This window comes from Magallana gigas, chromosome 3 (assembly GCF_963853765.1).
Source record: "Magallana gigas chromosome 3, xbMagGiga1.1, whole genome shotgun sequence".
NCBI classification, from domain to species: Eukaryota; Metazoa; Mollusca; class Bivalvia; order Ostreida; family Ostreidae; genus Magallana; species Magallana gigas.
The window spans coordinates 20,898,670-20,925,663 of record NC_088855.1 but is presented as its reverse complement, the minus strand read 5'-3'; the positions used below and the strand labels follow the sequence as shown (position 1 = coordinate 20,925,663).

Sequence of the window (26,994 nt, the reverse complement as noted above, 5' to 3'; positions counted from 1 at the left end):
TGGTTATTGTAATATCCTCGGGCGAGTACATAGCGTGACACAGGTGACCCCGATTACCGGAAGAAGGCATTGTTTAAAACCAACAACCAGTGTCAGATGTTTTTACACCAATTTGCACTTGCGCATAAAAAACTGTTGTGCCGCCGAACACTTAAATGTGACCGTCCGGTTAAATGAGGTAAAATTTAAAGGAAAACTGTATTATGTGGTAAAATTTGACCGTCCGGATCCGGAACGCGGAATTCCGGATAAACGAGACAAATTATAGTGTAAAAATTCCGTTCCCAATAAAAATCGACCGGTAAGTGAAGCGTCCGGTTATCTGGCGTCCGGATATCTGAGGCTCCACTGTACAAAACAAAAAGAAAGTACCTAGGATCATTAGGACATAAATTCCTTGGGGTAAGGCATACCCACTGAAGTTTACCAATTTCACAGCTGTTTTATTGTCAACAGGACTTTTTTTTTTATTGATGACATTTATGATATTTCAAACACCCCCCTCAATACTTAACAAGTTTGTACATCATAAAGAAGAAGTACCATACTGTAAGACACCAAGTGTAAGAAGTCATTTAAGGAGATAATTCTCAGGATCTGAAAAGTCAGTGTCATGTCCTCATCAAAACAGACACTTTAAAAAATGATTGTGGATGCATTGTAAAAAGCCGTATCCCTATGTATAGTAGATAAAAATCATTAAATTTGATGGTTTCAATGGCAGTTCAAATTATAAGCAAAATCAAGGTAGATTAACTATTATTAATATTCCTTTCTAAAAGGTGAAGGCAACTGTCATATTGCCTTGCAAAGTATGCTGAATGTGTGAAGATGCATTTCAATAATACCGGTAATTAAGATTTCTTATGGGAAATGAGATCACAACAGCAAAAATTCAAAAGTTAGCGTAAGGCAGAAATAGTAAAACTTGATACAAATTTACTATGAGATGCCGATTTGACAAGTATCACCTAAATACATTTGACATTTTCATACAGGTCCTGGCAAATATTTTAAAAATCTCTGGGGAAGAGGTATCACTATTATCCAATTTCATTTTGAAAGTATTTCATACAAAAAACAAAGTCTCAAATAAGATTGTTGTTCATATGTTTACAATGAGTTCAACAATTACCTGTAAATAGCAAATTGTTTTTTTTTTCTTAAAATGCAAAACTAGAGACATCAGAGTATGGCTCTAATATCAATTATTTAAGATGAAAAGTAAGAAAATAGTTCAGACATTATGGCAAGTTACAAGTTTTCAATTATTATCATTCATAATACTTTTAAAGCAATTTATACATGAGCTACATGTATGTACACTGATATGTTTTACAGACTTGCTGATTATTTATCAATCTCATAAGGTAAAAAATTTAATATATAAAATTGCAATTACCATATGAGCAATTTAAACAATAAAATGCACTTTTGGGGGTCGGGAATCTACAATTTTTTTTCACAACTTGAGATACATGTGTATTACATAACATGCATTTCAGCCATTCTAATACACACACAAAAGGCCAATTCTAAAACCCTGTGTCAGTGACTTGTAAACTCAATATTGATTTACAATTAAAATATAACCATAATAATTTACACACCATTATATAAATTAAAGAAGAATAACATGCATTCACAAAAAATTCAACAAAACTCAACCACAAACATTCTCATTAACAGGTCAACAATATCTCTCTCTCTCTCTCTCTCTCTCTCTCTCTCATCATATTATGATGAAAGCATGGTATTCATCACATAAAAGAAAAAATTTTTCCTTCAAACAAAAATCGATCACTGAACACAGAATTGTTTTTTATCACAGCTGCCCTGGTTTATAATTTGAGTTTCTTGATTTCTTCAGATCTGAAATCCACCCTAAAATAGCAAGAATAGAAAATTCATACACAGAAGACTTTACTTGTAAAGTCAAGTGAATATATAATGTAGCTACTGACTACATATTCATAGTGATACATTGACATAAAAACCACGTCAGTAACATGTAAGAACAGAGAGAATACAAAGACAAGACTTACCTCAAAGAGAGAATATTTCTGACCTCTGTTGGGGTCAATCTCCAGGTCAGAGGTCCAGAATTTGGCCCCCAGTAATCTAGAAGCTCATTAACCTAAAATCAGTATAATATTCATCTAAATATTGACTACATATGCTTTTATTTGCAGACAAATCCATGTTAAAGGGTACATGTATAATCATCATGCAAAGTTGAAAGCAATAAGACTAGCATATTGAATAAATTGTTCAAATTAGGGATTGCAATGACTTTTTGCAATTTTGTAAATTACTTGTCTCGTAATGCATGCTTAATATCTAGTTCATTTTCAAAAATCATATTTGTTCATATCAATTGAATTTTACAGTAAACTTTCCTTAGTCTTTATCTCTAAATATTCACTTTTGTAACTGTTTCCATTTTACATGTTTTGAGTCTCTTGCATGAACATTTAGTACATGAACTTACTCTCTCTAGGTTGAGAATGGTTGCCATTTGCGTCAGTCGTGCAAACTTATCTCTGATTGTCCACGTTGTCACTGAGGAGAGGTATCCAACAAGGGCACGCAACTCTTTGTCAAACTGTAAACCTCCCAGCTAAAACATAAAGATGCCATAATATATCATATCCAGAAACTTTAAATTCAAATCATTCTACAGAATACAGGGAAATATTTGCCCCGTTTCAGCAGGCGAATTTAAGACTGGGTTAATTCCAATGTCACAAATCATCTCATAGTAAACATAAACGTGTCTGGGCGAATTCAAGCTGAGGCGTAACTGATTGTGAGTGTGGAAGGGCGAAAATTACATGTGGCAAAAAAAAACCCTGTATACAGTATTACAGAGACATAAGAATGTTATTATTTAACTTTAAATAAAATAACAGGAATGATATCTTTCTATTTGATGTTTAAGCTACTGGTAGTCTATGATATTTAGAAGTGTAAAAATCAAGTGCCAGACATTAAAAAATTCTTTGAAGCTGATCTTTTTTCTACTATGAAAAAAAAATTCTTCAAAGCTTATCACCCACAAAGTAGCACGTACACATAAAATAAAAATTTTCCTATCAAAACAAAAGGCCACCTTAAAGGAGCCCCCACACAACCCGACATAAATTTTTTTTTATACAAAATGGAGGTTCCAATGTGGAAAAAATATATCTTTAGAGCTCAAACAGGATCATGCTTATTTAGGACACTTTTCCCAGAGATGTTGATCTCGAAACCCTTACACTTCCTGCTACTAGTGTACATACTCTGTTGAAACTTGTCTTTAGTACAGCCTTCTCTAACTGAAACGTCACTTCTGTCGTCACTTGACTCACAAATGTGTCATAGTTTTCGGTGGAGAGAGCACTCTGTCAAAATAATTTGCACTGTAATAAACTGTATAGAAAGGGAGCTTTCAATAAGATTTTGGAAAAGTTCTGTTATACATGTACGAAATATACAAGCTCTCATATTTATAAATGCATAATCATGATCAAAATGCTTACTTTGAATGTGGCCAACATATTGTCAATTTGCAGAATATAATTCTGAACCCATGGATCATTAGCCTCATAATTTGAAAAATCATCCTAAAAGAGAAGAAAAATAAAAAATGTAAATTTCATAATTCTAACTGTATAAAGAAATGCTTTAGAGTGTCAAATTAGAAAATTTACTTTCAGGTACTTTGTACCTTTTACCATCTAACTATTAAGAACTTTGGAAAACTTACTTCTGAGATGTTGTGACTAGTGGACAGGAAGGCGTCTGTGAGCGGTTTTATCCGCGGTTTGATGGCACTACTTCTGAGCTGGGACACTCCAAAATCCACCACCTCTTTTAACCGCACCGCCACATTTCCCAGATCTGTCACACAGCTCTGTAATAAAGGAAAGTAAAGGAATAAAATAATAAGACTTGTTTTCTGTTCTAAACTTGTCTTTCCTAGATTTTTGAAATATTAATTTGTTTTCATTTCAAAGGTTTCGTAGAAATGAATTTCTTAATACTGTACCATATAAAATTAGAAATAACTTTAATAACCTGTAATTTGGCTTTACTCTGCTCAGAACTTTTACTGAATGATCTCAGCACTTCCTCCTGCAATCAAACAAATTATATTATTACCAAACAGTGTGTAACAAAATCTGTCCTTTTTGGAGTGCTTATCATCACCTCAAATTAGATTTTATTCTTACACAAAGATGATTGCAAAGGCACTGCAATTGTTCATACACAATTGTTCTTATACATGTCTTATATGTTTCAAAGTTCATCTTACCTCAATGTTGGATTTCAAAGATTTACAGTATTCACAGCTGACTTCTGCATTATTCATTGCAACCTAAAATATGAAAAAAAAAAAATTAATTCATTCACCTTCAAGTACACATAATTAATACAAATGTGATAACAATAATTCAACATCAAAAATTTCAATAATTTAATATTGATCTGTTTAATAATTGTAATTTTGATCATGAAACACGTACAAGGAATGTTGTTTTGGCCTTCTCCTGGTCTGAACTCTGTAGCTTCCCTTGCTGTATGCTGGACTGCACCATGTTATAGGCTTGGGTGAGATCGAAACCGGAAGGGAACCCTGCCCGCACCCGGGAAAACAGCACTTCTCTGAAGTCCTGTTCTAGCACGGTGCTGGCATGATTCAACATTGCACAAATCCCATCCACGCTGGAGCTTGATACTGCCCTCCTGGAATCATACAGAACTACAATCAAATCTTTTTATTCCAAACTGAAGGGGACTGAGAAAAACTCTTCATATAACAGAAGGTTTGGGGTTTTGATATTAAAATGCAACACAAAAAAGGGCTTTCAATTCACTTTGACATATCACATGCATTTGAGATATTTGCGTCTGAGATACCACAATCTAACTGAATGTAATTTAACATTTATCACTATAGTCAGATAAAACAATTTTCCTTATTTGCAATAAAATGTATGATCTGTTCAACCAAGACAAGTCATAAAAGTTTAAAACACACAATTAATTTATCATGTAAAATATATAATTACATGTACATCATTTTTCAAGAGAGAAATGGGTTTGGATGTACTGTACCTAACACATTTTTTTACTATGTAAAAAGAATCATCCACCATACTGGACGTGTGTGAGGACTCTTCCACTGTATCCATGGAGACAGCCTAAATCAAAGACACAATAAAAAACATGCACATAATTTTTCCTACTCTTATAATTACATATTAAAATATGTAAAAAAAAAAATAAATCTTTTAACATTAGACACCATACATAGTAATAATGTTAAGAAGAGTATGTTGTTGTCATCTTTAAGGGAAAAAGATTTTTTTTTCTGGATTTCAGTGTTGTTTCAAACATAGTTATCTCTTTATTTGCATTGCTATTTAATAAAAGTTTGAGATTTTGACTTATCTAAGATTTTATAACATACCTTTAAGACCATTTCCCTCATAAAAAATTCTTCCATCATGATGTAATTTCCTATTAACTCCTGCATTAGGCGGTTTAAATCACAGTTTGATATGAATTTGTCTATTTCCTTAATTTTCTCTGAAATAGCAAAAAAATGTTTAATATAACTTGCAATGGAAAAATAAACAATAACCACTCACAATAATACAGCAGAAACAAGCATCATTTTCCTACTTTATGTACATTCTGATTACTATAAACACTTGTACGATCTAACACAAATCAAAAGATTTTTCAACGAGATTCTCACTATAAAGCATATTGTGTCAAGTAAATTCAGCCAAAACTTTAAAAAGATATTCATTACCTTTAAGATCATCATTACTATAGGCAGATTCCATATCCCCCTGCAAAACAAAACATGAATTTCATGATTTTAAGATTTTACACAAATAGCTACTATATGTAATTAGAAATAATATACTTAAATTATAATTTACACCAGATATCTTTTACTATTTACAATTTACTACATTTATACGTTTTAATTTACTAAACAATCATTTCAACAGTGTTATGACTTACAACAGCTCTTCTTCGGAAAAATCGTAAAAAGAGTTCTGTTCTGGTATTTAGCAAGACCACTTCCGATAACAAGACATCTAATACTTTGGGATCAAATCTGAAAATATGAAAAAAAATTGGTGCAATAAAAGATAAAGAAAGCAAAGATAAACAAACATATCAAACCTAAATAATATAAAGCTTCTCTCAAATAGTGTGGCTGCATGATTTGAAAGGCCATTTAGGGGTGGGGGCTTACTTTTCAGTTGCACTTGGACGATGAAAGACAGCATTTTGTTGGACTTGCTGTACCTGAAACCAGAAAAAAAAAAGATTCACTCAACTTAAACAGCATTCAATAAGACTCCTGTATCTATATACAATGGTAGACAATTGCATGTGCATTTAACATGCACATACTTTATTTTCTATACAGATCTTACCACTGCATCGAAGTCTCGTTTTAATTTGAATTTTTCTAATATCTGTCTGACTTGTCTATCACATTCCTTTTGGAGGATTTTCATCAATGAAAAAAGTTTCCCTGAGCCAAAATAGGTTTCTATTAATGGTTGTCGAACTTCTATTATGTTTGCAATGCTCTCAAAGAGCTGTGTGGCTGTTTCTGCGTAAATCACATTGGCGTTTTTGTCTTTATGAGTCACAGACTCTGCAATCATTAAATTCCCCCTGCTCTTCTCAGCTATCTGTGGATAGAAAAATAGAATTCACTTTAATATATCAATTAATACATTAATGCTGGATTTCCAAAGAACTTGATAGACCTCATCACTTGAAGAAATATTTCTTCTAAGAATTAATCAATAAAATTCTTCAAATGTTCTATTCTTTAATCAGTATTCTTCAAGCAATAAACTTATAATTGATTTAGATGTCCCTTTGATTCTGATACATACATATAAATATATATGTATATAAATAAATCAGATTCTAAATAATTTCAAAATGAAATTAATTTTGACAAATCATTCAACTCTCAGTAAACATGCCCAATATGTTACAAGTAACTTTTGAAAATCACCAATCCAGTCCCAAAATAATATTTTACTCTACCTGCGAAGACAGGAACTTTCCAAATTTGGTTAGTCCCTCCTCATGCAAACCAATCAGAGGAAAGATCTTGAAGAATCGTTCTATGGAGGCAAAATCCCCGGAATGGACAGCTGCGTCGAACTTGGTGTTGACAATGGATTTCAGCTTTTCCTCCGCTTCCTGTAGAAGTCTGAAGGACGAGTCCAGTGTGCTTCCTGTCATACATGATGCAAGATATTAGGAAACGAAAAAAAAGGTTAGTAATTCCATTTGTATCAAATAGTTCATAAATGAGTATGTGAGAATTCTACCAAGGTGCCATACCTTCTCCTGATTCCTCTGACATTCTAAGAATGTTTTCATCAAGACTCCTAAACCTATGCACATGACCTGCTGCCTAAAAAGATTATCACAAGTAATTTAACCACACATCAACTTTTGATAATGGGAAAACTATTTTTTGATCTTTGCCATCAAATTGTGACTGTAGTAGTCATTCTTTTGTTTACTCTTTGAAATCATTTTACATACGGTAAAATACCACTAATAATGATAGATATTTAGATATTCAATAACATAACAGGCAGGGGATAAAAAACATTTCATTTACTGAAAAGTGCAAAGTAATGCAAACTTAACATCCACCCCATCTGCTTCCCTCACTAAAATAATGGTGGGGGGACGTGGTGATGTACAAAAACTCGTACAAAAATCCAGACAAAAACACACCAAATTTACCCCATTATCAATGCATAGACAATTCCTCACAAATGATAAACATGTTTATGATGGCGTAGATTTAATAATCTTTATCTTTTATAGTTGTATTTGTAGACACTTGCCTTTTCATAGTCTTCGTTTTGTAGAGCTGTCTGAACACCATCGGTACAAAACTTCAGATCTAGAATGTCTTCTACTCGAGTAATGCAAGCTGTTACTTGACTCTTTGGAAAAAAAAACCAGTAAACATATTAGGAAAGTACTGTGGAATCAATAAATTTGTGGGGACCAATTTTGGTGGATTATCATTTTCAGTATTTTGCTTATTCGTAGGTATGTAATTTCGTGGATTAGTCGATTTTTAGATTTAGTATGAAAACTAAATCTATTATCATTAGTTTTCTTCGAGGATGTAAATTTGTGAGTGAGGGCTACCCACGAATACCACGAAAATTGAGCCACCACGAATTCTAATGATTCCACAGTAATACTAAGTGCAGCAAGAGGTGGGCAAAGCCCCCTTTGCAAAGTGTGGCTTAATTGTAATGTAACATGTATATGTAAGAAAATCAGTGAAAAATGAATCAAGGGTACTTGAGGCTACAATAATTTCTTCCAGCTCCTTGGTGCTGCCATATTGGCGGCCATTTTGTTTGACAAAGTTAACTGGGTCATTAAATGATGGCGCTTGTTGATGTTTATTGCCCCTAAACTCGATTATAAACTTTCCAAGGTTCTAATCCAAAGTCGGCTATTTCCGAAGACAAAACTTGTTTTACGCATGAAACATGTTGTCATATAAATCATATTAAATGTAGACTGAGCACATGACATTTAATTTCACTTTGGCTTATGATTTGAGTCAGCAAGCGGATCATACCGTGTGTGTGTTTCAAATGAATTTCATTTTCTCTTGAACAAAAATCAAACGGTTCTGTCTCTGTAAACCAAATAGAACCATTTTAACAAGGCCTTGGACTTTCAGTAGGATGTAACTATCTGTTTCTTGCGTCAAAGCAAGTTAAAAAGATGCTGGTTTCACTGATTGCGTAGTCTAAGCTCAAAAGCCAGACAAATCTTGTTGATTTCAAAGAGCAATGACTGAGTGGCCAACAATGAAATAGACAGGCCTACGTCACAATGCTGTTTGACACCAACTACCCAAAGTCCAAGCACATATTAAAATAGTTTCTAAATCTGCGCTCCACCCAAAGGCCACACTGTTTAAATAGTAAAAAAAAATCATGTGAGGCATTGATCAGTGCTGGTGTGTTTAAATTGCTTACCTTAGCTACATCCAACTGTCGCACTTTACTGCTAACATTTTCAGCTAGGGTTGAGGTGAAGGAAACCATGCTTGATAGTTGTTTGGAATCTGTCTCCAAGATTTGGAGATTAGGTCTGTCAAAAATGAAAGACAAAAATATCAAACATAGCCTCTGATTTTTTTGTAATGGGATAGAAAAAATAATGACGAAACAGACTGGGTTCCAAGCTGAATCTGCAGTCAGGTGCTCTACCAACTGAAAATTCTGACACCAGTGATTAAACCGGTCTGACCATCACACATTATCTGGAGCACTACATGCATTTGATTTTTAAGAGTGTGTGAAACGTTAAATTGAACCGTTTTAAACATTATTATCTATTAGTTTGAATTATTCTTGTATCAAAAGCTTAACATTGTAATTTCACACTTACAGGATCTTATGAAGACCACTCATTTTATTTTCTAGAGCTGTTTGATGCTCCAAAAGATTGTCCAACTCTCCATTCATACTCTCCTGCAATCGACAACAAGTTATATATTCAGTTCAAAATTGATTCTGTCATAAATAAACATGACAAATTGTTTATTTTATAATGTGTCTATGCTAGGTTGTCATTCAATATCTAAGAAGTCACCGATGAGTGAAGTCACTGTCATGTTTTTGAAATGTCAAGTTGTGAAGTCAAGGAAACAGAGGTCAGATTAACTTGTATACGATGACATATGCTATTTTACAAAAATTCACTATGATGCCGAACCTCTTCTACGCATAATTCGTCAAAAGCCTTCTGAATATCGGTCATAGTAATGAGATTTTCCACCCCATCGAAGGTTGGGAGGGACGTGGCATCACTCCTGGACGCCGCCATCTTTGAAAACCCAATGCATGACGGTCTCGCTTACATCCGGTTTTGCCGGCAAACATCGTTGTGTCGTTCGATGATGCTGTGAAAATCGACAATCATCCGTGTTATGGTAGTGTGATATTTTTCAATGCAGATGGCATTTTAAACCGTATGTTCATTTTATTCATTCCTGATATGCAAATGTTGCAGAGACTTATATTGTATCGATATTTGGTCATAATCTCTGTAGATTGTAAACAAGATCCTTTTTGTGTAGGAAAATTACCCGCTATTTTTGTTTCAAGAAAGTTATCAATGTTTTTAGTTATCGAAGTGTTTAATTCAATAAGATAATAAGAATTATTGACAATCATTTTTGATAATGTAAGAATATAAATTAATCAAACGATGAAAACCGGTTGTATAAACAGCCCGAATTTTCTCTGTTTAACGTTAACCATCTAGTCAATATGAATTATTTATTGTTTAATTTATGACATTTTCTTTCGTTCAGTAATGCCTTTTAATTTTTTAGTAGTAATGTTAAATGATATATTTGTTTTTCATATAACCGAGGAAATGTTCATAATTTAGCATTGACATTGTTTTCATTTTTCAGATATAATCAGCCATGTTTTTGTACAACCTTACACTGCAGAGGGCCACTGGCATAACATGTGCCGTGCATGGCAACTTCTCGGGGTCCAAATTGCAAGAAATTATTGTTTCCAGAGGCAAAATTTTAGAGCTGCTACGACATGATCCAAATACGGGTAAAATTTACCCAGTATTGTCTGTGGAGGTTTTTGGAATGATTCGCTCACTGATGCCATTCAGATTGACTGGTGGATCGAAAGGTATTTTTTTAAGCTCGCTATTTTAACATCCCATGTATTGATATGTTGTTAAACAATTTGTGTGGCCCATTTAATTACTTTTGGTAATTTTCATGTTGTACATTCCAGATTATGTTGTGGTTGGATCTGATTCTGGAAGGATTGTCATTCTAGAGTATATTGCACAAAAGAACATTTTTGAAAAGGTTTGTTTTTAAGAAAAATTTTATCAAAAGGACATGAGTTTTTTTGGATATTCATAGGTTATTTTTGACCACATATATATATGCATACAGATGTCTAGCTACATTAAGAAATTTTTAATGTCCATCTAATGGAAATAGGTAAAACTATTTTAGCAGTTTATTTTAGTACAAAGTTATATACAAACTAATGCAGTAATGCTTATGTTCTCTTTGAGAAAAACAACTCTTTCTTTCCTATATGCATACTTTGTTTAAGGAAACACTACTTTGGATGTAAAAAAAAAACCTGAATGTTAATTACGTATTTTTGGGAAATTAGGTCGATACGGTTTATTGGGCGAAGGAGGCCGTTTTTAGCCATAAAATAAAAAAAAGTATAAATAGGTCGACTTCGAAGAATTGGTCGAAAAATTACCGCTAGTTCTAATGAATAAATGGTTTAAACCAATAACGTTATCATATAGTAACCTTTAATCTTATTTCACAGTTTTAAACAAAAGGGAAATAAAATGTATTTCTTGAAAACATCGTAAGAAAATGTCTGAATTGCGTCAAAATTTTCAAACCAAATAATTCAGTACGGCCGGTTTTAATTTAAGATCGTTTTTTATTACTTCCCTGCCATGTGTACAAACTGGTGTTAACCGGGGGATAGTTACCTAGCATGGAGGCATGACTACGGTAGCACATGCCACCCTGTGTCTCTGTGTGACTTTTTACTGTGTATATACACACGAGTCAACCTCTGATCTTATTGAAGCCTGCAGGCATGAGTAGCACGTGCCGAGAGTTCAACTGTGCATAAACAAAGTAAGCGCTACCCAGACTGATTTCAGAGACACCTGGCTAAAATTTAATCGAAAGTTTTATGTTGAATATACAGAAAAAAACTTGTTCATGTATTCTATTATGAAAACAAATTGTTTTTTTTTTTTTCATTTCTACCCGACGATATTTCCCCCCGTAATTACCCTTTGTACGGTTCTCATTTTACTTTTACCGCGCGAAATCGATTTCCTGTTTATTGTAAGCACCCGATCAAAATGCGTGACAGCATATAATGATTCAGTCAGTGATCTAAGTAAGAAATGTAAGAAGAAATAAATCTATTTACATTTAATTTTGTTTAAATGATAAATTACTACAGTATATTGATTAAAATCCATACGATTTTTACACAGAAATTCAAGCAGTAAACACTCATGATTTTATTGGGGGGTTGCATAAATTTTTGCAAAATTTCATATCTAATTTTCCAACCAAAGAAAAAAAAAACATAAATTGGGCGAAACGATGAATAGGGCGAGGTCCACATGTCAGGGGAAAAAAGTATCGACCTAATTTCCCAAAAATACGGTATATATCTTTTCAATTTCATATTTCAATAGGTTCATCAGGAAACATTCGGAAAAAGTGGATGTAGAAGAATAGTCCCCGGACAGTACCTTGCAGTAGATCCAAAGGGCAGGGCTGTCATGATAGGTAAGTCTCAACTGTGTAAGTTGGTCTTAAAACTTTCTATTTTATGCCATATCCATGGTGTTAAGATGTCTCCCATCTGCTGGTGTTTAACCGTCGGTCCTTTGCCATGCAAATCCATCACTCTAGCTGAAGGGTTTACCCACTAGCCAGAGCAAGTAGGAATACCATACATTTGACTACCATTCAAACTCTAAGATCAGAACTATTGTTCAATAAAATAGTGTAATATTTATAATTGCAGGAGCAGTAGAGAAGCAGAAATTAGTGTACATTTTGAACAGAGATGCCTCTGCAAGACTGACCATCTCCTCGCCCTTAGAAGCCCACAAAGCCAATACACTAGTTTACCACATGGTTGGGGTGGATGTTGGCTTTGAAAATCCTACTTTTGCCTGTCTTGAAATTGATTATGAGGTAATTTAATTCAAAAATACTAAGTCTTTATTTAAGAAAAGAACAACATGCATAATTATAATCTTTTTAATAAAATAAGCTACACATATGTAGTTACAATGTTAGAAACATGCATGCTGAATTCCACTAATGTACATTACAGGAAGCTGATATGGATCACACAGGAGAAGGTGCAAAGAACACACAGCAGCTATTGACTTACTACGAGTTGGATTTGGGATTAAATCATGTAGTTAGAAAATACTCCGAATCCCTTGAAGAGCATGCTAACTTCCTTATATCTGGTAAGTGTGAAAAATAGATTTAATACTAAATATCGTATAGATACAAGTGTTTTAAGAAATACCTTTGATATCTAAGAACAATATTCATGTATTGTGTGTAAACCTGTTTTAATATAAAATTCTTCTGAATTTGATTGTTAATAGTACCTGGAGGCAGTGATGGTCCCAGTGGAGTCTTGATCTGTTCTGAAAATTACATCACCTACAAAAATCTGGGTGACCAGCCAGACATCAGGTGTCCCATTCCGAGGAGAAGGGTGAGTCAAAAACGAATATCCCTAAATTCTGATACTGTGAGATTGGTGGAAAAAATCTTTTTAAATAATTTTTTTTTCATTTCTTAAATCAGAATGACCTTGATGATCCTGAGAGAGGAATGATTTTTGTCTGCAGTGCAACACATAAAACTAAAGTAAGTAGAGACTTGAGAGAAGGTACATTTTCTTTGCTGACCAAATTTGAATAAAGATATATTTACACTGATTATTGTTTTGCGAGTCCTTACACTGTCTATAATTTACAGAGCATGTTCTTTTTCCTGGCACAAACTGAACAAGGAGATATCTTCAAAATCACACTAGAGACAGATGAAGACATGGTATGCTTACTAGTTTAATTTTGAGAACAGTTTTGGTTAAATGAAACATTTACTTACAAATTTTCAAATCTTTACTTCTCAACATTATGTTTTAAGCATTTAGTTTACTCCTGAAATAAGTTAAGGGTTGTTTAGTGTCATATTTATGGTTTTGATTTTTTAAAAAAGTTGGTTAATTGCAAATAATAAAGTCTTGATATACAAATGAATTTCTCAATACTGTTATGACTTTTGTTCTTCTGTGTAATTTCAGGTCACAGAAATCATATTGAAGTATTTTGACACAGTTCCTGTTGCAGCCAATATGTGTGTGCTGAAGTCTGGGTTTCTCTTTATTGCATCAGAGTTTGGAAACCAGTAAGTGTTAATGTGACAGTTGAGAACATTTTGTATAACCTGAATGGAGTCAGTTTGATAATGTAATTTTTTGTCTCGTCCAGTTACTTATACCAAATCGCTCAGTTAGGAGATGATGATGAAGAACCTAGATTCAGCAGTGCATCACAATTAGAGGAAGGTGAACCTCACTTCTTCTCGCCTCGACCTCTGAAAAACCTGGTACAGGTTGATGAGATGGACAGTTTGTCACCCATCACACACTGTCAGGTATGTTCCTAAAACTGCAGAGATTGCAATTTAAATGACAGCAATGAAAATCTGAGCCAAAAATGATTTTCTATGAATCATACTTACATTTTTTAAATGAACTTTGTATTTGCTTTCCAGATAGCTGATTTGGCCAATGAGGACACCCCACAGTTGTATACTCTCTGTGGAAGGGGCCCCAGGTCCACATTGAGGGTACTAAGGCATGGATTGGAGGTAAGGATTGAATGTCTTTCTTTCTGCTCTGCATAAGAATTTAATCAAGCTGTTTTCTATGCATATGGTTTAAAAGATTTGTAATTGATTGATAATATTTTGTCTTTGTGATGTGTAATTTTTTAGGTCTCTGAAATGGCTGTGTCCGAACTTCCTGGTAACCCCAATGCTGTCTGGACTGTCAAAAAGAATATTGATGGTAATGTTTACTTTATTCACAGAGACAAATGTGGGTCCTTGCACAATACATCATGGTGCCAATGTTGGGAACAGTAAAACAAGTCATTTGACAAATATTTGAATGTCGGAGAATTTGAAAAAAAGGTTCTACCAAAAACACAAATCAAATATTTGTCTTCACTTCCAGTTGAAAAACTGAGAACAGATACTTCTTATTTGTAGGTACACTGGATTTAAGGTGTCTTCATTGCAAAAATGTTATTAAAGTTAATGATCCATGAAATTTTGTGAATTGGAAAGATTACAAACTTGTATCTTTACCAAGCTTTACAATAGCAGGGACCCACGAAATAGAACAATTCTAATAAAGGCTGGTGTTTGGAAACTCTCCTTCACCATGCCTACTTTCTCATTTCAGGTGCTGTTGCAGATATTGGCTGAACCCTAGTACAGGTGGGTATATTTATTGTGTTTCCTGTGAAGTAAGGCGTCACTGAATAGGAATTGAATCCTAATTCCACCCGTTACAGCCTACTGCTTTATCAGTCATTCACATTTTCATTGTCAAACATGATTTATCAGTCCATGGAAATACAAGTTGGGGATTAGTATTCATTCTGTGAGCCGAAAGTCTTTAGAATGTTGAAATCTATTCACTTGTTACTTGTATCTTCTTTATACCCCCGCAAACGAAGTTTAGGGGGGTATATTGGTTTCACCCTGTCCGTCTGTCCGTCTGTCTGTCTGTCCGTCTGTCCGTCTGTCTGTCCGTCCGTCTGTCCGTCTGTCTGTAGACGCAACTTTGTCCCCCCTATAGAATTTTTTATTACTGCATGGAACAGTTTGAAATTTTGTACATATGTTGAACACCATCTGAAGATGTGCACCTGCAATTTTTTTTAAGATCAGACAAGATTTAATGATTTTATGACAGTATTCATTTTCCTTATTCTATATATTGTACACTAATGTTGAAAAGTAAGGGAGGTAATCCTTACAGATTTTATTAATTAATTAATAGAAAACACTCTAAAATATATTTATATAAATACATCCAGATGGAGTTTTTTGTCTTTATGTCTTAATTAATAAAAAAAAAAAATTATTTTTTATAAGTATTCTATCAACTGACAATGCAAAGTTTTTGTTTGTCAATGATAAATTCTTAGGAGCTAATGAGAACATCAAAGACAAGTGTGGCTGAATTCATTTGTCCCAAGGAAGCCATTATCTGAGCCATGGCTCAGATGGAGCATGTGTTTAGGGGAAATTGATAATCTGTAAAATGGGTGATGGTTTTGGGGCTATTTTAAAACTGTTTCATGTAAACCAAAAGGTCTATCATTATAAGGAAATAAATAATATAATTATTAATAAAGAAGTTAAACTATTTTTAAAGGTTGTTTAAATTTATTTGTCAAGTAATTTGATGAAGTGACCCTATTGGGCATTAATTTAAATGAAATTCAAAATTACTGAAATGATTGTAGTGTTTTGGCAATTTTAAAATTGTTTGTAATATTAAATTTTCTTTTTTACATATTTTTACATAGTATGGTAATTATGGTAATGTTTTGGGAGTTTATTAAATTTAACAAGCTCATCAAAGAAAATCATAGTCCTATGGGATCAATTTTCTGATATGGAGTTCAATTGTGCCATATAGGAGAAAGTGAGGAAAATTTGAAACAACTAATTGCATCTGTCAAGACTCTTATTAGAAAGATATTGAAAGTTTTATCAACAGAAGAGCATTGCTTGGCTACCGGTATTTCTATTTACTGCAAAGGGAGGGGTTATTGTCATTTTGTTGGTTTTTCTTTAAATCAATTAAATTAAAAAAATATATCATCAAATACATACATTTGTAAATGTATTACTGTTATAGATATGTATTTACAGTGAAATTCTAACAATTTTGATTTTAATTTTTCTTTGTTAGCTATTTTTTTTTTTTTACAATTCTAGAATTTTTTTTTTGTATGTGTTCCAAACCTTAATTATTATTCAATTCAATTATTTGTCCCATTTGAAATTAGCCTAGCGGGGGTATTAGTCCCATTAGGACAGTTCTAGTTTTACATGTAGTTGGTGTTAGTAATAACTTGAATCCTTGCTGTTCAAAAAATAGTTGCTATATTTATAGACTACAGAGGCAAAGCTTAGCCCATTCTTCCTTAGAATATGTACTCCTCCATTACACATCTGAGCACTGTTTCTTTACAGATGAATTTGATGCATACATTATCGTGTCCTTCGTGAACGCTACCCTGGTACTGTCCATTGGAGAGACTGTAGAGGAAGTGACGGACTCTGGTTTCCTGGGAACCACACCAACACTGTCCTGCTCACAGCTCGGAGACGATGCTTTGGTGCAGGTAAACATTGACCATTTTAAGCCAAGTAATTCTTTTTAGCTCACCGAGACGAAGTCAGGGAAAGCTTATGCTATACCATCGGCATTGGCGTCCGGACCTGGTTAAGGTTTTTGTTGCAGGTCCTGTATCTAAATTATTACTTGTTAATAAGGAACATGATTAACAAATATTAATCTGAATGGATCTGAAATTGACAAAGTATTTCTCAGGATTTTTTTTTACCGTGTGTACATTAGTGATGATAGACAACTTTCTCCACTTCATATGAGAAACTAATGATTATTATGGAATCTGAGATGTACACATTGATGGAAATTACATTTGCATGCAACTTCATCTGTGTTCTGGTATAACATTTATTAAATTGTATGACCTTTTTTATGCTAGATTTATCCTGATGGAATTCGTCACATCCGATCAGACAAAAGAGTTAATGAGTGGAAGACGCCAGGGAAAAAGAGCATTGTCAAATGTGCCGTCAACCAGAGACAAGTGGTTATAGCCCTAACTGGGGGAGAACTGGTCTACTTTGAAATGGACCCAGTAAGTTGCTTTGCAAACAGAATTCTACTTTACATAAAATGCCCATTGTTTATTTTTAGATTGGGCACTGTTACTATGATGATTTTATCAGTGATGATAAGCTTAACCCTTCTCCAAATGAGAAGACTGTGATATAATACAGCTTAACTGAGATGAAATAGTGATATTTCTTATATTTTGAAGATTTTTTGTCGGGGATTTATGTTTGATTTATTGTTTTGTAGACAGGACAGTTGAATGAGTACACAGAAAGGAAGGAGATGTCCTCTGAGGTGGTGTGCATGGCCCTGGGTAGAGTCCCCGTTGGTGAACAGAGGTGTCGCTTTCTGGCAGTAGGCTTGTCTGATAACACTGTCAGGATCATCTCTCTGGATCCCTCGGTAAGTCCATAAAAATCTTCAACCTTCTTCTATAAAAGCTTTTTCAGTTGCATATATATGCTTCAAGTGATCTTCAAATATTCATTTTCATTAAGTTCACAACTCCAGCAAAATACAAAGAAAAACTCTACATGCATATAAATGCTATATCTTCATTGATTTAAAGAGCTATGTTTTGTTTGACAGGATTGTTTGTCACCACTGAGTATGCAGGCCTTGCCGGAGCCTTCTGAGTCCTTGTGTATTGTAGAGATGGGAGGAACTGAAGCCAAAGAAGAAACAGGGGAGCCTGGCACTGTAGGGGGCCTGTTCCTGAACATTGGACTTCAGGTATTACTTGATCTCTTGGTTTTATTGTTCACATGCACTATGTGTAAATTGGAACTGTTAAGATCTTTGTATTATCAAAGATTTCTGATGAAAGAGAAGAGCTTGTCTTTTTGTATGGCCAGTAATATGATGCTATTATCCGTGTTTCAACTGAAAAGCATTGATTACAACTTAATTTGACTGATTACTGGTTATAAGATTTTTATAATGAATGTAAAGAAATAATGACCTTGCTAGGTGAATCCATTACACGTCCGTACAATATATTTTAGAACGGTGTATTGCTGAGGACGGTGTTGGACAATGTTACAGGGGATCTCTCGGACACTAGGACTAGGTACCTGGGAGTAAGACCCGTCAAGTTGTTCAGAATCTCAATGCAAGGCTCAGAGGCTGTAAGTTTACTGCTTTACATATTTCTTTATTTTTCTTCTGGAGGTACATTTATAATATCTATATTGATGATTTTAAATAAAACAATTAAACAATCTTACATTCATTTTCTCTTGTGGAATTTAAAGAAGAAAATCTTGTGGAAAATATAATCTGACCAGAAGAAATCCACTTACTTGAGAATCATTGTGATTTAAAACATGTTACAGGTTTTAGCCATGTCCAGCAGATCATGGCTTAGCTATACCTATCAGAACAGATTTCATCTTACACCCTTGTCATACGAAACACTGGAATACGCATCAGGTTTTGCATCAGAACAGTGTCCAGAAGGCATTGTCGCCATCTCTACCAACACCTTGAGGTAAGAGGCATTTAGTATTTAATCCTTTACAAATACATTTGTATTCATTTCTGTTTTCCTGATGCAGTTGAATTATGTTTAATGCTTATTCATCCCTGGTTGTATTGTGATCATTTTGAAAATAAATTTTTGCATTTCAGAATTTTGGCTTTAGAGAAACTGGGAGCTGTGTTTAACCAGGTATCTCACCCTCTGCAGCACACACCAAGGAAATTTGTGATACATCCAGAGACAAACAATCTGATAGTGATAGAGACAGAGTACAACGCCTATACAGAGGCCACAAAGATGGAGAGGAAACAACAGATGGCAGAGGTAGGCCTAGGTTCATCTCCTCTGATATTATGGTAAACTATGTGTTGGATTTGTAATTAAAGATTTTATTACCTTAATGTAAATCATTGCAGGAAATGGTAGAGATGGTAAGTGCTGAGGAGAGAGAAATGGCAGCAGAGATGGCCGCTAACTTCCTGAATGAAGAGCGGTCAGAGAGTATATTTGGAGCCCCAAAGGCTGGTCCTGGAATGTGGGCATCCATCATCAGAATTATCAACCCAATCTCTGGCAATACATTGGAAAAAATTCAGCTGGAACAGAACGAATCTGTGCACAGGTAAGTCATGGTAAACTATGGAAAAGTTACTAAAATTTTGTTTACCTTGTGTCATGAAAATGATGTTTTTCCGTGTTTCACCTGATCAGTGATTACAAACTTTACATTATCTGATTCATGACATCAAGGGATAAGTGTAATAATTATGTTGGCAGAATTCAGATTTTTAGAAGTATGCAATCTACTCCTTTTAGGGAAGGTACCTTGATGTGTACTGTACAGTGTTAGCTCATGATCATTTCATTGTTTTTTAGCATTGCCTTGTTGAAGTTTGCCAGTCGAGGGGATGATCAGTTTGTATTGGTTGGTGTTGCAAGAGACCTAGTGTTAAATCCACGATCTTTGACTGGAGGATTTCTTTATTTGTATCAATTGGAAGATGGAGGGGAATCCTTGAAGTTACTGCACAAAACTCCTGTGGAAGATGTGCCTGGGGCTATTGCTTCATTTCAGGGTCGCGTTCTCATTGGAGTTGGAAGATATCTAAGAATATATGACATAGGAAAAAAGAAAATGTTAAGAAAGTGTGAAAACAAGGTAAGTTACTATGTCTTTAGAAAAAAGAATTGGGCAAATTATCAATGTGAATGTATAATCATGAAAATTTTAATGCAATTTTATTCTTGAACATTCTTTTAACTTTTTAGAGCATTCCCAATTATGTGTCGGCAATTCATACAGTTGGCAACCGTATCATTGCGTCGGACGTTCAGGACAGCTTTCATTTTGTGCGATACAAGCGACAGGAGAACCAGTTGATTGTGTTTGCTGATGACACAAACCCACGGTGGATCACGGCCTCCTGTTCTCTGGACTACAACACAGTGGCTGGGGCAGACAAATTTGGAAACATCACAATTGTAAGTTTCATTGTCTTGATGAAACTAATTGATGTAGTTGAGAGAGAGGTTTATACATATAAATCTCTTATGGTAAAATGCAGTTAGATTTTTCATATGAATAGATAAATGTCTTAGCATTTGTTTGTTTCCACAGATCAGGTAGTAAATATCCTTGAATTTGTTTGTTTCCACAGATCAGACTACCTGGAGATGTTAGTGATGATGTGGATGAGGATCCCACAGGAAACAAAGCCTTGTGGGATAGGGGTCTGCTGAATGGGGCATCACAGAAAGTGAGTCTACACTTACTGCTGAGTTTCGAGAAAAAAAATCCTTTTGTTAAATTTTATACTATTTTAAAAAAAGCAATAAAAGTGTTAAGTATTTTGGCCAAACATAGAAAATGTTTTGATTTATATATTCTTTTAAATCGTCATATACCATTATGTTTTTACAGACATTGATACATTAAAAACTAAAGTTTAGTACAGGCTTGGACATTGAAAAATCCTGTTGCATCAATTCCATTTAAAAGAGCAACTTAGAAGCAGTAATTCAATCTTTGTTTCTTTTCTCAGGCTGATGTGATGATGAACTTCCATCTGGGTGAGATGGTGACATCCCTGCAGAAGGCCACATTGATCCCAGGAGGTTCAGAATCTCTGGTCTACACCACCCTGTCTGGAGGAATAGGAATGCTGGTGGCATTCACTTCTCATGAGGTAGGGTGAACTCATAAAGCTCTCTGATTCAATAAAGAAATACATGTATAATTACAAATGTTACTTTTGTATTCTTGAAAGCAGATATTCTTGTATTAATGCTTTGAGAAATGCTTTTAAATGATGGTACATTATTTGAGTATATTACTTAAATCTTTTGAATAATGTTTTAGGACCATGATTTCTTCCAACATTTGGAGATGTACATGAGGACGGAGCATCCACCCCTGTGTGGACGAGATCATTTGTCCTTCAGGTCCTACTACTATCCTGTCAAGGTAGGTGATTCTAGATTCGCTTCTTGCTTTGTTAATCACAGTATCAGGCCCCAACATCATTAACATTTTGAAATTACTCACCTGGGCTCTCAACTGGAATCCAGAGGTAAAGCCTCTGCTGTGAGGCTAAGAAGTCTAAGAAAGTTGGTGATGATGGAGTCGTCGCTTTCAATGCTTGCTCTGATTGAGAATTGTTTCACAGCCTTGGTTGTTTTTTGTCATTGTAGAATGTGATAGATGGAGACCTGTGTGAAATGTTCAACTCAATGGATCCTGTCAAACAGAAGAGTGTGTCGGAGGAGTTGGACAGAACACCAAGTGAAGTAAGTACATATTTCGGGATACCCCAGGAGTTGTTGACTACGTAGAGAGTGAACAAACGTTTCCAAACTCTCTTTTTAAGTTTTTTTTCTTAATGTTGTAAATTTGTGTTATCTTTTGCAGGTTTCAAAGAAACTTGAAGACATCCGAACCAGATACGCTTTCTAATTGGATGGTGTGTGTATATGCATGATAATTCTGACAGTGGTGAATAAGACCTGTACACAGGACTTTAAATACAATGAGACAGTGTACCCCACCCAAGATGAAGAGGAGACATCCACAGTGATTGTTTGTAAATGTACAAATTTGACATTTGTTATAAAATGTTCCTCAGTCAGCAGTCAATGTTACATGCACATTCAATATCATTTGACCAGAGTGTGTTTTTTACATTGATTTTTATCATAATCATGAAAAGCAACTTATCATTGTACATTGACAGTCATCATTCATGTCTGTTTGGATATTTTTTTTTAAATATACATGTACCTGTATTTAATATTTGTTCTCTGCGATTGCAATTTTTCTTGTTTGTTTATTATGCAAGTGTAGAAGAACATCAAGAACCAGTTACTGATTATCTTCAGTCAAGAATTGACAACTTTTCTCTGTCACTGACAATTGAGCTAAATTATTTCATATTGCTGTTGTCTAATTGTTTAAGTCCATGATCAGACTCTTGATTAACTGGAAGTTGTAAAGTAATAGCCATATGAGAAGAATAAATCAATGATTGACTTAATGCGGTTTGAAGTTGTTTTTTTCTAGATAGAGATGCTACTATATTATTTTTAATGTGGGAGAAGAAAAAAAAAATATGAAGAGCTGTATTCATTGGTAGAAATACTGGTTTTTACCCATAAACGACATTTCAAATCAGGTGAATGTAGTCGTTGATTTAGTGTACCAGTATTTGAATGACTTAATGCTCTAGGCGGTTAGATGTGTACTAGTATCGATAATTAAAACATCTGATACTATTCACATCAGTGTTAATTCCTCTTTCTGTAATACTATACCATGCCCACACAGGCTCATAACGATCCATAGAGAAATTTAACATTTTCGTCGACTTCTAAATACAATGTATCTCGGCGTCGCTAAAATTTTATTTCAGTAAATTTTCATTTGTCCAATATAAGGCAATAATAAAGGCGAAGGTGTACTGCACGTAAAGTTCAACGGGGATACAATACATATGTTTACTACGGGTGGTAGTGTACGGAAGGTTGAAGGTGTGAATCAGCTGTCGGGCTTCCGGTACTCGAAGAGTCACTGCATTAAGTATCAAATGCATTGTTACCTGGTTAAGGAACTCGCTTTTGGAATTTTTAATTTAAAACCTGTGTTTTGTCGGTGCATATGAGATTTTTACCTATTGTTTGTTTAGTTGTACCATCATCTACGTACTCATTTTTCTGTGTGAACTGAATGCAACAAAAATAACGTTGAAACCCTGGCTGGGGAAGGGCATGCGCGGATCTTGAGACTTGGAGATTTATATGTTTTCAAATTCACATACTAGTTGCATAATTCCTTAAAATAGGTATCGGGACCCCCTCCACACCCCCACAACCCCCGAAAACAAAATTATTCTTCCGACCCCCCCCCCCCTCCGGAAAAAAAATGTTCAGGATCTGCGCATCAGAAAGGTACAAAAAATGAAATTATTCAATAACAAAAATCACAAGCATTGCCAATAAGGAAGAAGGACTTCTTTAGCAGAAACATTAAAAACGACCTCTTTGCAGTATACTTCCTGGATTAACGAACTCATTATCTACTCATGTACTCGTATATGTAGATCACTTCTTTCAAGTACTAGTTAGACTGGCTTTAATGATAGGTCCACTCACTGTGTGTAAATGATATGCTGGGTTGATAAAGATGAGTCGCTGATACTGAATAAGCTATTAAAAGGGGTGGTTGGTCGTCACTATACGTAATAACTTAGAGAAGAAGTGTTTGTAAAATGATACATCACAAAACCTAAACTATAAAATGGGTTTTTCTTTACCAAATGATGGCTAAACATTTAAGGTACACTGGAGATGTGATAAGTAATTTGTTAAAAATCCAGCCTCCTTAGGGGGACATGATGGATGTTGCCATTTTTAAACTAAATTTATCTCTTTGAGGAGAAGAGCTCTCTATAATCATATATAGGAAAATTCTCAAATTTTAATGTTAAAATATTTTGACTTTTTCTTTACTGTATAATAATAAATGGTTAATAGTAATTTTAATATTTTTTAAAAGGCAGGTCTGATGGATAATTTGCTAAACACCCAACCTCCTTAAAGCATTACTTGTAGTGGGATTTAGAACATATTACCGACCGAGTCAGAAATGTACATGTAGGTATAATTAGAAATCAAGTTAAAATAGTAGCATTGAACTTACTTTATATACATTGTAAAAGTGTGATTCAGAATAGGATGGAAAAAAACCCATGATTAAGGTGTGTTATCAAAACAAGTGTCGTGCTTGGAGCCATGAATTGAAAAACTGGAAAAGGTGAAAAAGCAAACATTGTACATGTATACTGAAAAATACACATCATCAAGATTATAAAGGCGTCAAAAAACCTGCGACAGTCTCGCTTCCAGTCTTCGAGTCATGAAAAATAAAACCCGATCGAAGGTTTTGAAGACAGTTCCTCTCTGCTATTTTCCACAAATATGGAGATTATGTTTATAGAGTAACAAGGGTTTTACAGTACCACTAACTTGAGAATAGAGGAAAGTTGTGGGTTTTTTTTTCAGCTATAGGATGCTCTACTCATATCATTAAGGATGACGTTTACTCAGAACGAAAAAAATTCCACTGATGATAATGAAAAACCAACTATTGTGTGTTATAGACCTTACATGGTAGAATTATTATTCACTTTCCAAAAAGTAGGTCAATGACCTAATTTTTGAGTTAATGGCCATTGAAAATTTAAGAAAAATCCATAAAAATTTTACACTGATTGAGATTTTCTTAACTGTGAAAATAATACAAATTGCTCAACTCTTTAACAAACGAAATACAGTTAATGAATGGTATTGACATTAAATAGATACAAAGCATTAAGTTTTCATTCACAATTTTTATAGATATTCTAGTCCGAATTTTCTCGATCAGTTCACAGGGGCATCGTATTCGCTCTACACTCTATGACATTATATAAATAATACACGAGAACGAGAAAAATTCAATGAGTTGGCCTACGGTCAGTAAACAAATTAGAGACTGACCATGTGATTCCAAAAATATATATTTATATATATACTGTTTACGATATTGTGAAGGAATCTTTTTTGGTGATTTTTAAAAAAAATTCCCTTTGCATTGTACACTTGGAATGTAACTGTTGTTAATCTCTATACCTTTTGCTAATTACTAATTCTTACTTCTGACCTCGCCGAATCACTTCATTTGATATTTCTTATGAAATAGATCTATAGTTTATGACACATGCACTTAACAAGGAATCCTTCTTCGTCCCAAGCCAGCATGCCTCCCTAATAAGATCATACATGCGTATTTTGGCCTTCGCTTGCGATTATGGGAGTCCTTATATCAACTTCAGAAACCCTGGTTTTAAAAACCATGTTGATTTAAAATAAACTTTTAAAAAAAACCACTTACGCCCTATTGCCAGGGACTTGTATATTATGCAATTTGTTTATATTGCTAATTCTGAACAATGCGCCAAAAATTCTGTTTGCATAACATGAACATGTATCATTGTCTTTCACCCGTACTTATTACATACCTGGGGACAATAACTCTGATTTCACGCCTTCATTGTTTGCCGATAATATACAACGATTGTTTGAGTTATGAACTAATTCTTCTTTAGTTCAATTTACTTGCAAATATAAAGTAAAAATTTATTTACAAATCACTGACATAGAACTGATTTATTTTGGAAGCCTCAATGCTAATTTACCTTCTCATTAAAATATTTTCCCCGTATTTAATGTTTTTATATATGAACTTTATCGGGCTTTTATGTAAAACTTCTTTAAAGCTAAGGTATCTCACTCCTCACCTTTTGATTTCATTGCGTAGATGATCATTATATTTAAAATGAATAAGATTTTATTTATTTAATCATCACAAAAAGATTAATGTTTCAAAATTACACAACATTCATAAAGAAAAAATTCAATTGATTTCAAGAAACAAACATGTTTTTGGGGAACTTTTTTTTGTGCAGAAGTTTTTTTTTAGACGAAAATGACAGAAAGAAGCAATTTAATGAATTTTCAATATGCTTTTCTTTTCATTATACTTTATTTATTATTCACAATTTTAACATTTGATAGGTTTACAAATTATTCTATAGGTTATGTGTGATCTGTACAAAATTAAATCTTGAGAGAGTAATAGACATTTAGCATAAAATCATGCAAATAAATATAAAATGTCTAAAACTTTTAAGCCAAATTTTACGAGCATTATACCTTTGAAGCCTTATATGAGTATATCTAAAATTTGACATCACTGACCCCCATGTCTTATTATGTCAAAATGACACTAAATACATATCTAGGCAAACTGGATAAATCTTATAAAATTCTTTATACTAGTTTCAAAAAGATTTTATTCTAAATCAAATTGTAACTATTGTATTGTCTAAGTGCAAAAAGATCACAATAAGTTTATGCAGCTTCTTATAGTCTATATAATTTTTTCGTAATCCCTTTATTCAGTGTGGCCATTGTGCATGATTTAAAACAATATTTTAAGAAATAAGTTTGCTCAATCAAATATACTGACAAAAGGTCAAATTAAATTGGCCATAACTCAGAGCAGAGACATAACATAAGTTATTTGAATACTGACCCCCCCCCCCCCCATTATCTGTGAATTTTTTATGTATGTTTTGTCTACAGATTTCAATGATAAATTTCTCAAGAAATTCTTGATACAAAAACATTGAGGGGTGAGAATCCCTAATTTAAGTTTAACTTTAGTTATTCCAAAAATAATCACAAACAAGCAAAAAGATGAGTTTCTTGTTAATTCTGATGTAGATAGCTTCGGTAATATTAACACATATATTTCCTTTTGAGAGAAAATATCGTTATTAGAGAAATCTGTGTGTTTTAAAATATTAT

The 26,994-nt window shown here is 33.9% G+C and overlaps 2 protein-coding genes across 3 annotated transcripts; one reads left to right on the top strand and one right to left on the bottom strand.

The window, feature by feature from the left end:
* Window positions 1-356: 356 nt before the first annotated feature.
* LOC105344729 (conserved oligomeric Golgi complex subunit 4) lies at window positions 357-9,923 on the bottom strand. The gene is made up of 21 exons (XM_066078859.1): window positions 9,805-9,923; window positions 9,478-9,560; window positions 9,063-9,177; window positions 7,895-8,000; window positions 7,381-7,449; window positions 7,078-7,271; window positions 6,447-6,710; window positions 6,263-6,315; window positions 6,025-6,121; window positions 5,807-5,846; window positions 5,459-5,577; window positions 5,104-5,189; window positions 4,512-4,731; window positions 4,301-4,363; window positions 4,063-4,119; window positions 3,752-3,898; window positions 3,525-3,608; window positions 3,285-3,386; window positions 2,492-2,620; window positions 2,046-2,137; window positions 357-1,884 (listed from the first exon to the last, which is right to left on the bottom strand). The coding sequence occupies exons 1-21, from the start codon at window positions 9,913-9,915 to the stop codon at window positions 1,842-1,844; spliced, it is 2,274 nt and encodes a 757-aa protein (XP_065934931.1). The 5' UTR covers window positions 9,916-9,923; the 3' UTR covers window positions 357-1,841.
* LOC105344728 (splicing factor 3B subunit 3) lies at window positions 9,883-22,622 on the top strand. 2 transcript variants are annotated; one of them, XM_034481165.2, is made up of 28 exons: window positions 9,883-10,021; window positions 10,511-10,748; window positions 10,857-10,933; window positions 12,322-12,415; window positions 12,657-12,829; window positions 12,972-13,113; window positions 13,258-13,370; window positions 13,463-13,525; window positions 13,637-13,711; window positions 13,965-14,068; window positions 14,152-14,317; window positions 14,438-14,533; window positions 14,660-14,732; window positions 16,940-17,091; window positions 17,479-17,634; window positions 17,859-18,014; window positions 18,201-18,344; window positions 18,617-18,739; window positions 18,947-19,101; window positions 19,242-19,416; window positions 19,509-19,714; window positions 19,969-20,251; window positions 20,362-20,574; window positions 20,751-20,849; window positions 21,135-21,278; window positions 21,452-21,556; window positions 21,784-21,879; window positions 22,001-22,622. In XM_034481165.2, the coding sequence occupies exons 2-28, from the start codon at window positions 10,523-10,525 to the stop codon at window positions 22,043-22,045; spliced, it is 3,654 nt and encodes a 1,217-aa protein (XP_034337056.1). In that variant the 5' UTR covers window positions 9,883-10,021; window positions 10,511-10,522; the 3' UTR covers window positions 22,046-22,622. The 2 variants fall into 2 exon arrangements, with proteins under 2 accessions (XP_034337056.1, XP_011450897.1); XM_011452595.3 differs by having other exon boundaries at window positions 9,924-10,060.
* The last annotated feature ends 4,372 nt before the right edge of the window (window positions 22,623-26,994 follow it).